Source organism: Leptinotarsa decemlineata, unplaced genomic scaffold, assembly GCF_025532065.1.
Source record: "Leptinotarsa decemlineata unplaced genomic scaffold, Ldec_3_MD MMD2_tig00026330_RagTag_RagTag, whole genome shotgun sequence".
NCBI lineage: Eukaryota > Metazoa > Arthropoda > Insecta > Coleoptera > Chrysomelidae > Leptinotarsa > Leptinotarsa decemlineata.
This window is the reverse complement of record NW_027412690.1, coordinates 6,037,280-6,053,055: the sequence shown is the minus strand read 5'-3', so window position 1 is coordinate 6,053,055 and position 15,776 is coordinate 6,037,280. Positions and strand designations below refer to the sequence as shown.

General features: G+C 32.6%; 1 protein-coding gene across 1 annotated transcript; it reads left to right on the top strand.

The window, feature by feature from the left end:
• The first annotated feature begins 1,245 nt into the window (after window positions 1-1,245).
• Window positions 1,246-10,169, top strand: AsnRS (asparagine--tRNA ligase). The gene is made up of 8 exons (XM_074183160.1): window positions 1,246-1,497; window positions 1,554-1,898; window positions 2,069-2,289; window positions 4,231-4,421; window positions 6,253-6,354; window positions 6,446-6,574; window positions 9,239-9,488; window positions 9,656-10,169. Exons 1-8 carry the CDS (start codon window positions 1,476-1,478, stop codon window positions 10,049-10,051), a joined length of 1,656 nt encoding a protein of 551 aa, XP_074039261.1. The 5' UTR covers window positions 1,246-1,475; the 3' UTR covers window positions 10,052-10,169.
• The last annotated feature ends 5,607 nt before the right edge of the window (window positions 10,170-15,776 follow it).

Below are 15,776 nucleotides of genomic sequence, written 5' to 3'. Positions count from 1 at the left end.
TGTTTTTTTTACTTTAATAACTCATGGAGACAGTTACACTTTTTTATTTGAAATGGAAGCAACAACTGAATTTAAAAATATGTACAAACATTGAACCATATCAACTAGCATAAAATACAAGGAGACACAAAAAACTGAATTGATTTTTGTTGTCAATCGATCTCTACCAGTTAATAACTCCTCAAGTCTTTTATCTGAAGTACTTTAAGACTATTCGCAGTTCCATCAGCCATATAACGTAGTATGTAGCAGAATCAACCAAGGGTCGACGATGAAAATTCTCTCAAGATAAATATATCTGGTTTATTCATTCATTCCTTCATGTTTCGGTATTTAGATCTAAAGTAGAGTGAGAATAACAGTACTCGTTCAATACCTCAAACACCTCCATGGACTTGATTATCCAGTCAACGTAGTGTTTATTATTATATCACTCATTATTTTTTGAAGTGAAAATTTGTAGCATGTGTGATAATGGAGCTTATATTGTTTTATGTTATCATTAATTGTTAATTACTGATTGTTGATTTTGTTGGTAATCGTCTATCTTTTTTTTTTATTGCCAAAGGAAAATTGGGCCAGTAGTTCACTCCCACTGTGAACATTTTTAGGGAAAAATACGGCTACAATCTTCAAAATGTTCCAATTCTTCCGAAAACTGAAACCTGCTGCAAATGATTGGTGATCAACTGTTTTTCAAGTCACTTCAATGACAATAAAGTACTAACTGTAATCAAATTTGAATGGTCTTACTTTCAAATATTCGACTAGTTTCATTATTATTACCCATCTGCAAATTTGAAAATGCATTTAGATTTCGTAAAACTTTTCAAATTCTGTATAATATTCTGTTTTTCGTCAGCTCGTGCAGCTTTTTTTAATAATTCTTGGATGAATAACCAATGACAAAAAAGCTAGTTCATATTTATAATTTTTTGAAAACTATTGGGAGCAGTTCGTTTTTCATATGTCATGGGTTGATTAATTGAATGACTGATATTGTACTATAAATGTTATAAAAATGTATGTCTTATTTTTGACGTCATTTATTGCTACATTTCAACGTCTCTGAAGCGTTTTCTATAAGTGAAATCAGTGCAATTTTATCATTTCTCTGTCTTTTATTTCTTAATACATTAATAAAGGCTAGACATACACTGAATATGCATGAGTTTTCTCAATGGAAAACGAAACAAGTTGGTGTTGGACATTCCTTCTATCCATAACAGAGAAAGAAAGCAGCTTTTTTGAAGTTTGTCATCCTTTCTTCGTTGTCTAACCTAACCTATTCTGCAGTCTGTCTGTTCTCTCAGAAAAAGGAAAACCCAAGGGAAATCCATATATGACCGATGACGGTTATTTGAAAAGTTGCATCAGCCTTATTGCACTATTAACATTCTAATCTGCAGTTAGCACGATTCGAAGAAATTCTTAAGTAATCTCATTCTACATTGAAGTGTTAACGTGTTCACACAATGCCTGGAGAAAACGCAATACGTAAGTATTTTTGACGTTATTTGTTAACAAGGTATGTTATAAAAGTATCTTCACAGCTATTTACACATCGGATTCCCGTGGCAATGATGAGACAGGAGACGGTACAGAAGGAAAACCCTTTAAAACAATTCTTCAAGCTATGCGAAAAGCCGGTGCTGAACCTTTTCCTGTAATTTATGTCGATGGCAAAGAAGATGCTCTCAAATATGAACCAGCTGCTAAATCGCAGCTGAAAAAAATACAGAAAATGTGGGTTCGGGAAAACTACAAGCTGGCTGAGAAATCTAACAAAGAGGAAGAAGATGCTGAAAAGAGAGCAAAAAATTTGGAAGAAGCCAAGAAAATTGTTATTACTGAGGATAAATCCTTGCCAGAGCCAAAACTTATTAGAATATTTGATGGTACATATACATTTGTTTCTCCTATGATATCCATCTGTTTATTCCAAGCAGGTGGTTCTTTACTTTACCGCATAATAATATTAATAATAATTATCATTATTACTATTATTATTCCAAATCGACTTTTTTTCGTGAATTTCAATTTTCATTTTGATTTTTCCATTCATCAGGAGAACAATTCAGGGAAAAAAGAGTGAAAATCTTTGGATGGACTCATAGGATAAGAAGACAAGGTAAAAATTTGATGTTTGTGACACTTAGAGATGGTACAGGATTCTTGCAATCTGTGTTGAATGATAAACTCTGTCATACTTACGAAGCCCTGGTTTTACAAACGGAGTCCTCTATAGTTCTGTATGGAGTACTCAAAAAGTTGCCCGAGGGAAAAAGTGTAAGTATTCCTGTGACATCCTTACATCCAGATAGATTTAATGAATGTACATTATATCAATTAATGCATTTCAATGTATATATTGTATATCAATGTATTTTTAACTGTTTCTTGTGCCTTTCATAAAATTCAATATTTTTAATAACTGAACTGTAGAAATATTCTGATGTTCCATAAATGTTGATGAATATTTTATATCAAAACATTCATGTTCTTGTCTGTATGAATATTTTATTTTTATTTGACCCCTTCTTTGATATTTACTTAGGCCCACTACTAAAGGGTTCAATCAAATATTATTTTTTCAGAATTGAATATTTTTTTTTATATTGACTGTAATAAATACGAAAGTAATACAAATTATGGGATTTTGAAACAATAACAAAAATTAATTAGCGCTCCGGGGTGACTTGATTGATTCCAGTGGCGCATTTGCATTTTTTTAGCTGCATCACATTATTTGAAGATCTTGATCTGCCAATGTCCTCTCTTTCATCAAATAAAATGTAGGGTGTCTCTAGAGGCTCCAATAAATATATCGCCAGAATATTTAGTAACACGACTATCATCAAACTTAAACTAGTCTGTTTCGTCTTTGACCAATGCGTGATAGTGACCAGATTCAAGGCAGAACCACAGTGAACAATGACTGCATGAAAATTGTAATGGTGGTCTGTTAGGTTGAAGTGTTCATCTATTTCAAACTTTCGTAAGAGTTTGGTGCTTCCGTCAGAGGTTGTATTGTATTGTAATCAAAAACATTCTGCTCTCAACATTCATGCATAGTAGGATCTGGGTATGCCTTCTGGAAATGAATAATATATTTTTTTTGTGAGTTCACTAACTATATTCTCAGATGATTCAAAGTATTTTATACATTTTTAATTTTCTGTTACCTCTCCTAAGCTCATTATGGAATAAATCACTACAATTGAACTTTGGAAATATAAAAGACATCTTTCAGTATACCTAATGAAACAAAGTCGCAATGTCTATCACAGTGTTATTTATAACAATGACTGATTCTTTCATATGGAAGTCTTGATGCAATTAGACTGCGGAATATTGTGAGTCAATCCACTGCAGATGGTGAAGAAAACATGAGAGGAATACCATGTTTAATAATGCCAGGTGTACTGTTCTTGCAGTAAATCTCTTGTTTTGGTTCACGAGCTACTGTTCTACTGATTGAGAATTGAATTCACTCCTACTGATTGAGAGTTGAATTCACTGATGACACAGTTTACTTTCTATAATAATTATCAAATGACTAAGCGGTGGAAATTACTATGTAGATTGTATGTATCTACTGTTTTTTGTATAAGTCAACTGTTTTTTGCCCCAACTTCGTGCTCTATAAACGATACAAAGAGTTAATGAAAGTCGGCTAATAACTTTACTCAACATTTATTATTTATAAGGCAGTACAAAATTCTCTACAAAAGCCCCCTAAGCTTTCGGAACAAGCCCTAATCATTCATGCATTGGTTATGCCACTGTTCTTGTCATTTTCAGTTTTAATGATTTTGGACGAAATGAATTGGCTGATGTTTTTTTTGCAATCGTGAACTACATTGTTAATATTAAAAAAAAAACAAATGTTTGTTTTTCATTCCATTGATATATTTACCTTTCTCTAAATAATCAATCGAAATTTGTTTGAACAATATCATTTTTCAAGTAACCCTTCATTGCAATATTTTCACTGGACAGTGAAAATGTCTTGATAAAGCGATACTTGAATACGTAATGGATTTCCATCAAGTATCGGGCCAATTCCATCAAATATAATTTTTCTGCAACTTTTTAGTTTCAGTCTCAAAATTTTCAAATAAATTAATCGTATGATAGTCTGTTACTTATTTTGGAATTGTGTACTTATGTTCCAGTTTAACCTCTAATCAACTCAGATATGCATTATATTTCAAAATGTAATTTTAGGCTCCAGGTGGTCACGAGCTTATTGTTGACTATTGGGAATTGATTGGTTCGGCTCCAGCAGGCGGAGCTGATTCGTTACTGAATGAGCAGGCTCTTCCAGATGTCCAAGCTGAAAATCGGCATATAATGATAAGGGGAGAGAACACCTCCAAAGTTCTAAGGATGAGATCGGTGCTCTTGCAAGCTTTTAGGTAAACATGCTTTTTGATGAAATTGCTCATTGAGGGTTTCTATACAAAAATTTGAGCTAACTAAAAAATATTCATTTTTAATGAAAAAATTCGTCATAAATGTCAACAAGATCAGCTGAAGAGGGGAACAGTATGTAGAAGTTGAAGACCTTAAAAAGTTTTGAAACTGTGCTTCTTGACATATAAATACTATGATAAAAGGTAGACCAAATAGTAGTGTAATCAAATTTATGTCCTACCTTTAAAATTAATAATGGATGCTAATTTTGTGAATACTGCAACCGAACGTAGACCTGAAAGTAGTTTTAAATAATTTCATTTGACGATATTTTGAAACTATAATTACCAATTGATCTCAAATGATTTTTGTTCTTCAAAAAAGGGATGCAAAGCTGCTTCGTGTGTTACATGCACATCTTTTTTCAAAGCTCATGGTATTTTAATAGTAGCTTCCCTATAAATTTTGGAAACAATCTCTTTTAATAAAGAAACATCATTTGTCTTGTGCGATTCCCGAAGTCACATTAGCAATATTGAACTGTCTATTCCCACAAGCTCATTAGTTAGGGACTCAATTATTTTCAATGGCATCAGTCGGTTCAATTACCTGCCGGTTAAAATAAAAGAAATCAATGTTTACAATCAATTCAAAAACAAGTCAAAATGCATTTAAACTCTCTAGCCTACAACCACTTTCTGGCGATAAAAAACGAGATTTTTGTTGTCATTTCTTTTGTTAAATAAAAACGACAGTTTTATTAAAAATGTTGCTTTCGGAAAACAACCCAAAACACAATTTAAGTGAAATGAAAAGTGTTTTTTTTTAATTTCTCTTTGAAATTCTTAATAGTCACATTTTTAAAGACTAAGCGAAAACATTTTTCCAATAAAAACGACAATTTTATTAAAATTTTGTCTTTCGGAAAACAACCCAAAACACAAAGGTGTTTTTTAAAAGTTTCTCTCCAAAATTCTTAAGAATCACATCTTTAAATACTAACCCACAACATTTTTCCAATAAAAACAATTTTCTTGGGTTTTCCCCCTCCAAGTCAACCCCAAATGAGGTAATCCAACAAATCTAACCTAACCTCCAAGTCCATCTTTCTGATGGTAAAATACGAGATTTTTGTTGTCATTTCTTTTGTTAAATAAAAACGACACTTTTATTAAAAATTTTGCTTTCGGAAAACAACCCAAAACACAATTTTTATAAAATGAAAAGTGTTTATTCGAAATCCTTAATAATCACATTTTTAAAGACTAACCCACAGAATTTTTCCAATAAAGACAACACTTTTTTTTTCTCAAATTCCTCTTCGAATCTAACCTAACAAATCACCCCAACCTCCAAGTCTATCTACCCCAAATGACATAACCCAAGAAGTCACCAACCTAACCTTGTCCAATCCAACCTCGTCTACCCCAAATAAGCTAACTCAAGTTAATCTAACCTTGTTCACCCCAAATGGCCCAACCCAAGTCACCCTAACCTTCCCCAAATGGCCTTATTCATTTACAAAAAACCGCATTAGCCGGTTAGCTATTTGCAATGGTATCATATTAGAAAAATTACAACTAATGTTTGTGCAGTTTTTATTCGCAAAATAGGTTTTTTGTTGAATGAATCTTTCAACAGAGTTTTTCCAAGTAAATTTATTTTACTGCAAATTAAATCTAGTCACACAGGCGCTGATCTCAGAGTTTCTAGAAGATTTGTCTGTGCAATTTTTATAAAAACTCAACTTTGTGCACAGCCCAGAATTGTTTATTTTTTTCAAGTTTGAGTCTTCGAATATCCGCACTTTTTGAAACTTTATTTGTTTCATAGGGAACACTATCTTGATAGGGGTTACTGTGAAGTTACTCCACCATCTATAGTTCAAACACAAGTTGAAGGAGGATCCACGCTTTTTAAAATGGATTATTTTGGGTGAGTTCACCTGGAAACATTTTTTTTTCAAATTTTCCATTGTATGGTTTCAAAGAAGTACAGAGCCCTGATTTTTTAAAACTTTTTATAGAGAGGAGGCTTACTTGACACAAAGTTCTCAGCTATATCTAGAAACATGTTTAGCATCTATGGGGAATGTATACTGCATCGCTGAAAGTTTTAGAGCAGAACAGAGTAGGACTCGGAGACATTTAGCAGAGTAAGTGTATTTTTTTATATTGAATGAAAATTCACCTCATTATTTTGCACTTCAAGGTCGGAGGTTATTTTTTGATAGTGATTGAAATCGAAACTCAACAAAATATATATTTTCTATGTTCTTGTGTTATTGATAACTCGAAGGTATCCACATTATACTCTTACCTATGAGCTCGAAATAACATTGGCATATTGAACAAAAGACAATTTTTGTGAAGGAAATCGAGAATTTTTTATGGATATTTCTCCTAGTTCACCCTGATAAGTTATTGTGTAAACTCACCAAGGAAAATGTGTTCGCAAAGGAAAATGTGTTTTATATCAATAACTTTTCATATGTTATAGTTATTCCTATAAAAAAAAAAACTTTCTCGACAAATGTCAAAGGAATTTTGAAATGTGTAAATATGCCAATGTTGTTTCTCAACTTCTGAAACTTTCAATATAGTACGTGTTCTCAAATTGCAATTTCGCCACTATCCATATTTTTCTTCAAGATGGGTTGTCAAGTACTATACATTTCTGAAGAGTTGTTTGCAATACACTTCTCTCTACTCTTAGTGAGTGGTTGAATGAGGCTCATTCTGTTCTTGTTCCATTTCGGGCAATTTTATCATGTTGTTATCTACTTCTGATGCAATATCGATGTTTATTTTTACATACTTTCAATGTCTTCGAAATTTCACCAATATAACTTTGACCACAAGGACAAGTTATGTTATGAACGCAATTTCTAATTTTCTTCTTGGTTGTCAGTAATTATTTCAAGATCATAAAGTTTATTGATAGTTATAATTATTATAACATCTTTGTATTTGTGGATAAGTGATACACTTTTGGTCAATTTTATTTTTATTCAAAATGATATATGAAAACACATGTATCCATTCTTATGTGAAATAATCTGAAAGAAAATTTTAAAGAGAGGGATGCATATTTCGACAATAGTTATTCGTGAATTAATGAAAGTTGAATTAAGTTGCATTAGTATATCGAGTTACTTACATGAAGACAAAGTTATTTTGTAGAAAACAAAAAAGAGAATCTGTTGAAAATTGTTTTTCCGTTAACCAGCCTACGCCCCTTAACGAATGACAACCCTTATGGATCTTGTGAGAGCTAAGAATAACCGAGGTCTCGCATTTCAACATGCTATTCATACAATTATTACATATTGTTGATTGAATACTTTGCTCAGTTAAAGGTATCATAGTACATTATTAAATAACAATGTTAAATTATTTGAAGTTGAGTTGATATTACAATTTGATTGCTTGTCACCAAGCTAAGGGAAAGAAAATGGATTGACTTCATAATTCATGTTGGTATACTATCGCAATCTGGTGGATAGAGTATGAACTAAAATTAAAAATTGACAATTGCGCCATCTAGTGGTATTCTAAAAAAGCTTTTGATGAACTGAAAATGTAAACTTAGAAAAATCAGAAAATGAATGCATGTACAATATTATTCGTTAACAGAGGGATGATCTTGAGGAGAAAAATCGAAATATTCCTTATATATCAAGTGTCATTTTTTAATATGTATTGAACTTTTGAAAACCTTATTAAATATAGCAATAAAATGTATTTATAACTTGCCATTTATAGCACCAACAATCTTCCCCTTGAAGATGAAAACTTGGTAATTGGAACACATGTCAAGGTGTTAAAAATAACGGCTTGGTGTTGGGATAAAACTCCAGTAATATTCAAAATATATTCAATTCGAACATATCTTATACCATCAATTGACTGACCACCTCACAAGAAAATCAATCTATTTAAATACTTTTCTAATAAAAAGTAAAGTTGGTGACGACTCGTTATTCTTCAACGGAATAACAAATTATATTATAGATTGACAGTATCAACGAATCACCCCATGTGCTTTGGGGTTAAGCTATATAATAAGATTAGTGAGGACATTAAATCCTCAAATATCAATGTCTTTAAAAGGTGACTCAAGATTTTTTTATTGCAAAAAGTGTACTACTCTGTGGATGAGTTTCTCCTTGAATCCTAATTTGATTGTAGCTTATTAACTTTTTTATGTATGTTTTATGTTTTATATTGAATTTTTTACTTTTGTTTGACCTGTTTAATCAGCCAGTATTTTATGATGATGTTAAGTTTTTTTGTCTAATGTGATTGTGAAGGAAAACTGGTTCAATAAATGTTTGATTGATTGATATAATAACCTGAAATACATAAAGAACATTCACTTTGCCACTGAATTCAAGAAAGCTGTTACAAATTATTTTATATTTATAAAAAAAAAGAAACGGTTTTGGATTTCATCTGGTTCTACTGCATAATATATTACATAATTATTTGTCGTATACTCTTTTTTTATTTGTCACCAGCCTTTGGCTATTGGTGGTGTACACAATAATATATACCCATTAATAGTATAAACTATAAATTGTAAATTATATCAGCATAATAATCGTCTCCAAGAATATTTTGATGAAGGCTAGTTCAAACTAGCGATTATAGTTGATTAAATTGAATTACATATTATTCACAAAAAAGTTTGAGATTTCATCCATTTTGTGGTTTTGAAAAATAATTTTTCTTGCAACCGACAGAGGTTTTACTTCACCATGTTTGCACCACTATATTATTATTTGAATCGAAGCTATTTTGAATAATTTCCTCTGCAGATACACCCATGTTGAAGCTGAATGTCCTTTCATTACATTCGACGATCTCCTGAACCGACTGGAGGATTTGATTTGTGATGTAGTAGACAGAGTTCTCAAATCTCCTTTTGGCCACATTGTTCACGAACTGAACCCCAACTTCCAAGTTCCTTCCAGACCATTCCTGCGGATGAACTATTCAGAAGCCATTGAGTATTTGAAGGAAAACAACATTACGAAAGAAGATGGAACATTTTATGAGTTTGGAGAGGTTTGTAATAATGAATCAATTGATCAGAATATGGTTTATTCGTTTCATATTTTTGAAGTTCACCTTACGAACTAGGTCTGATAGATAAGAAGTAAACTAAATGAAATTAAATGATGTTCAATCAACCTAGTTCTAATAGTGGTTTTTGATTATGATATCGATTTCAGGACATTCCGGAGATGCCCGAGAGGAAAATGACTGATAAAATAAACAAACCCATCATGTTGTGTCGTTTCCCTGCCAATATCAAATCGTTCTACATGAGCAAATGCCCCGAAGATAACAGGCTCACTGAGAGTGTTGACGTACTGCTTCCTAACGTTGGAGAAATTGTCGGCGGATCAATGAGGATATGGGATATGGAAGAGTTGCTGGAAGGTTATAAGAGGGAAGGAATCGACCCTGCTCCCTATTTCTGGTATACTGACCAGAGGAAATACGGAACCTGTCCACATGGAGGTTACGGTCTAGGTCTGGAACGATTCGTCTGCTGGCTGCTGAACAGATACCATATTAGGGAAGTGTGTCTCTATCCTCGGTATCTCAACCATTGTAAACCGTAACTTTGGTGACGCGCAGATTCACTGAGCATTTATTAAGGAACCGGCATTTTTCTTTTTATAAGTTATACAGAGCTTTCTTATTCTGTTGAACAATGCAAAAATAAATGTTACAGCTATATTTTTTTATTAATGTTGTGATATGCAGTTTGAGATGATGTGGATGAGAACTATTTGATTTGAATTGATGGATGAATGAAAGCTTGAGCATATAACGTTTCAAAACATATTCAAATAAAAGTTGAACACAGTAAAAAATTCATACTAGCATCAACCATTCTAGAGAAATAAAATGATAATTAAGAATTACGACTTTAAATTAAGAAATTCCTATTTTATACTAGGTTATTACGACTTAAAACTAAGGAATTTCGACGTTAAAGTAAGGAATTCTGACATTAAACTAAGGAATTCCGACTGTAAACCAAGGAAATCCGACATCAAAGGAATTCTGGGTTTTAACCAAGGAATTTCGAAATCGAAGAAAATAATTCCGACTTTTAACTAAGGAATTCCAACTTTAAACTAAGGAATTTCAGCTTCAAACCTAGAATTTTCACTTTGAAATCGGAATTCCCACTTTGAACTGAGGAATTATGACATTAATCTAAGGAATTCAGACTTTGAACTAAGGATTTCGACATCAAAGTAAGGAATTCCGACAATAAACTGAGGAATTCCTACTTCAAACCAAGGAATTCCTACATCGAAGTAAAGAATTCAAACTAAGGAATTCCAACTTCAAACCTAGAATTTCCACTTTGAAATCGGAATTCCGATTTTGAACTAAGGAACAACGACTTTGAACTAAGGAATTCCGACATTAATCTAAGGAATTCAGACTTTAAACTAAGAAATTTCGACATTAAACTAAGGAATTCCGACTTTTAACCAAGGAATTCCGACTTCGAAGTAAAGAATTCGACTTTAAACTAAGAAATTCCAACTTCAAACCTAGAATTTCCACTTTCCAATCGGAATTCCGACTTTGAACTGAGGAATTACGATAAACTAAGGAATTCCGACTTTAAACTAAGGAATAACGACTTTGAACTAAGGATTTTTGACATTGAAGTAAGGAATTCCGACTTGAAACTAAGGAATTCTGTTATCAAAGTAAGGAATTCCTAGTTTGAACCAAGGAATTTCGTTATCGAAGTAAATAATTCAGACTTTGAACTAAGGAATTACGACTTTAAACTAAGGAATTTCGACTTTAAACTAAGGAATTGCGACATCAAATTAAGAATTCCGAGTTTAAACTGAGGAATTCTGACATTAAAGTAAGGAATTCCGACATTAAATCAAGAAAGTCCGACTTTAAACTAAGGAATTCTGTCAATGAAATAAAAAATTCCGAGTTTAAACTAAGGAATTCCGACATTAAAGTAAGGAATTTCGACTTTGAACTGAGGAATTTTGTCTTTAAACTAAGGAATTCCGACATCAAAGTGAGGAATTTCGAGTTTGAACTAAGGACCTCCGAGTTTAAACCAAGGAATTCTGACATTGAAGTGAAGAATTCTGACTTTAAACTAAGGAATTCCGACTTTAAACTAAGGAATTCCGACATCAAAGTAAGAATTCCGAGTTTAAACTGAGGAATTCCGACATTAAAGTAAGGAATTCCGACATTAAATCAAGAAAGTCCGACTTTAAACTAAGGAATTCTGTCAATGAAATAAGGAATTCCGAGTTTAAACTAAGGAATTCCGACATTAAAGTAAGGAATTTCGACTTTGAACTGAGGAATTTTGTCTTTAAACTAAGGAATTCCGACATCAAAGTGAGGAATTTCGAGTTTAAACTAAGGACCTCCGAGTTTGAACCAAGGAATTCTGACATTGAAGTGAAGAATTCTGACTTTGAACCAAGGAATTCCGACTTTAAACTAAGGAATTCCGACAAGAAAGTAAGGAATTTATATACTAGAGAAATTGAAAAATTGCAGCCTGAGTTGATGCGCCTTTTTAATTAATTTATTTATTTATCTATCTAAAGGGCAGCACCCAAAGGTGCGCATGAAACCTATTGAATAAAATCAATATTAAAATTGAAATTAAACCCGAAAGAAAGCTGCCGTGGGTTTCACGGAGGATGACTCACAAGAATCATGAAGTAAGCGTCACTGAAATATCTGATTTACATTTAGTTTTAATCTTGTGTTTTATGATGTTTAAATCAGTATTTTTAATTATTTTCAATGTTACATTTTCCCTAACTATACATTATCAGCCAGCTCCCCCCATGGACGCAGAAAAGGTTTAATTATGGGGCCTAAGCCAGTCCCACCTTCTTACCCATTACCAAACCGCAATCGATAACCAGATTTATAGTGAAAAATTTATCTCAAGTGCGCCTTCCCCCCAATACATTCCTAGATCCGCTCCTGTTCATTGTTAAAAAAAATCGGAAATGGAATTTAGGGTCGGGACCCGAAAAAATTATCACCACACAGAAGATTAATATTTTTTATAGCCGTTCCATGGACATTAAAAAGGGAAAGTTGAGTGAGAAGTTTAAACCTGATACTTTGAAAAATATATAAGGCTTATGTTAAAATTGAGGCGATATTAAAAATTTTACGTCCTGTTATATCATGAAGGAAACCTTTTAAAAGAATTTTTTTCTCAGTACGATCCATTTAAAATCACCCCCTTGAAGACGTTCAGGAACACTATGTAGATTTAAATCAACATTACAACTGGGTAATGCTTATCAGAAAGGAACCAAGCGACATTTTTCTGAACTGAACCAAGCGCTAGATGTGTGTTAACGCTTGAAAAATGACCTTGCACTGGGAACTGAGTGTATATTTGTAGATACAGAATAAATCAGAAAGGACCTAAACGCCTGGTTCCGATTATAAATATTCAACGAAACGAGTAGCAATGTCGCTTGGACTCCTCCTTGTGACTCGGTTCTCTTTTGATCATTTTTCACTTCCTAGTTATACTGTCGGTTAGTTTCGTTCATAATCGTTCATCGTTCACAAACACTATAAAAAGCAACTCTGCCTGTACAATGAAGATGTTCATTGTAGAAAAAAAATGGATACTGCTTCGTATGGGCGAGAGCCCCCGGATGTTGAATCTGTACTGAAAAGTTCATTGAAAATCTCAGTCCAAACACAAAACGCTGATAATGTGGTCAGATAGTTGCGGAGGACAAACTCGTAAAATAAGGATAGTTCTAATGATGAAAACAATTCTCAGCAATCATCAAACAGAAACAGTTTATTTCAAATATCTAGTACCGGGCCACAGCTTTCTACCAAATGATTCAGAAATGACTGTAACAGAAATGAAGAAAGAAGACTTTTTTCTGTACAAGCAATAGAACATGCAGTTGTTAACAGAAAATAAGACCAAAACAAAGAAAAGTTAGTTGGCTCAAAACCAGAGTTATAAAAATGACAAAAGGAGAGCCTTTCAGTATCTTTTTTAAATATACTCATAACAATAGTGATGAATTAAAATAAATTAAGATTCAGAAAAATTTGAAAAATCGCAATCAAATTTCAATACAAATCTAGAAATGCTTTGGCCAGAAGAAAAGGGAATTTTAACAAAAAACCTGCAGATCTTAAGGGGTTGATGCTTTTCATTCCGGCGAATTCAAAACAATTCAATAAAAATTTGAAGGGAGCAGAATTCGAAGGTGACTTGGAGGGATTTGGTCCAGATTTGGACTTCGAAAATGAGTTAAAAAATTTCAATTGGAAATATTTTTGCATTAAACTCAATTTTTGTTTCAGTTAAAATAAGTATTTTATAACAACTTACTTTTCATTTTCATTTTGTACGGACGGCATCTTTCTCAGTGCAAAATGGATTTAAGCTTATTTATTAGAAAATAACTAAGCGACAAAAATCTCAAAATTATATGAAAAGTCGTACTTTGAGATCCCTTTTCTCCGAAATTAAGTAAATTGAATTATTTACATCAATCATAAATGAATGTTGTCATTTGAAGTTAATTGAGTTTCTGCAATGTTGCAACTTTAGAAGGCGTTTTTACAAAACTACGCAAATGTCGCTTGGTGCCCTTCTGATGACCCACAAGATTAAAATATTTGAAACAAGAATTCACGATTCCTAGCCAAAATATTCCATGGATTGAGTATTTGTGTACGTCAGAAGTCAGAACAAACTGAAATTATGTAACTCTCTGCCTATGTCACTTGAAAAAATCCGTCTAATCTAAAATTCCACACGACGACTTTCTCTGCCATGTTGGGACTTCATTGCACACGCCTTTTAATCCAGTCATTTAAGCTTAAATTAGGTAAGAATCTCGGAATTCGAGATACCCAGCTGTAAGTCTGTAAATACTTGTATATTGACACCCTAAAAGTTGTCTCAAAACCTACATATGGTAGGGTGTAAGCAACTATTAGATTTCAAGGTCAAAGGTCACAAAAATCGGTTTTTTGCGCTTTTTTTGGAAATATCTCATTTCCTATGAGTTTTTTGCTATTTGTATTTATTTTCAATATTGTAGAATACAAAATTCTCTACAAATTTTGTTTAAAACATTTTTTATACGGTGAACCGTTTTTGAGATAGAGGGCGGAGAGCGTGCGGTCACAGCATCACTTCAGGTCAACCGGTGCCTCCGGTCGAAAACGCGCTATATATAGTTGATGAACTATCGATAAATCAATGATTATAAATATTTGTCAATTTTTATTAACTATTATATTATATTTTATCATTTTCTTCATGCATTAAATCTATATCTATTCAATAATACTGATAACCGTTTACTAAAATTAAAAAATAATTAAGAGAAAAACTTAAATCATAATATAATTACATTCCCATTTACACTAATGACATTTTAAATAGAAAATAATTTAGTGCCTCTTTAAAATCTATAAATTTTAAAATTCTTCCACTACGTCAAATCGAAATAACAAAGATAAGTTCATTAATATGTTAATTGAAAAATTACAAGCTGCAAATATTACTACTAAACAAGCCAGAGATGATGCGGATGTTCTTATTGTTGAAACTGCAATTGAAGAATCGAAGTCTAAAAAAACTGCAGTTATAATAGGACAAGATATTGATTTACTTGTCATTTTAATTGGGCGTACACTGTCTTACGAACAAGAAATTTTCTTTAAAAAAGTTGGGAAAGGTAATGTAAAAACGGAGATATACTCGACTAAAAGTTTTGATAATTATCCTCATTCTAAAAAACATATTTTATTTCTCCACGCATTAAGTGGTTGTGACACAACTTCTGTGCTTTTTAAAAAGGGAAAAAAATCATTTTTAAAAGTTTTTGAGAAACTGATAAATTTGGATGAACTAGCTGCAGCATTTGAGGAAGAAAATTGTTCGGCCCAGAGATTATTAGAGAGTGGAACTCAAACCTTATTGGCAGTCTATAATGTTCCGAAATCTGTGAAAAGTCTCGATCATCTTCGTTATATGCATTACGTCAAGTCTAAAAAACTTAATAAACCTGTGCAGCTTTCAAATATTCCACCAACAAGTGCAGCTGCTCATCAACATTTCAACCGTGTATATTATCAAGTTCAAACTTGGTTAGGACATGATTTGGAACCCCAGGTATGGGGTTGGGCAATGCGAAACGATTTTCTGGAGCCTATCATGACAATTTTACCACCTACTCCAGAAGATTTGCTAAATACAATTTTCTGCAACTGCAAGAGTGGTTGTGGTTCGCGATGCGGATGCAGAAAAGCGGGCTTGCA

Bases quoted from the DNA above. Each gene is read 5' to 3' on its own strand.
- AsnRS (XM_074183160.1), top strand. From the start codon at position 1,476: ATGCCTGGAGAAAACGCAATAC. The intron at 2,290-4,230 runs GTAAGTATTCCT...ATGTAATTTTAG, and splicing joins AGTTGCCCGAGGGAAAAAGT to GCTCCAGGTGGTCACGAGCT. The intron at 6,355-6,445 runs GTGAGTTCACCT...AACTTTTTATAG, and splicing joins TTTAAAATGGATTATTTTGG to AGAGGAGGCTTACTTGACAC.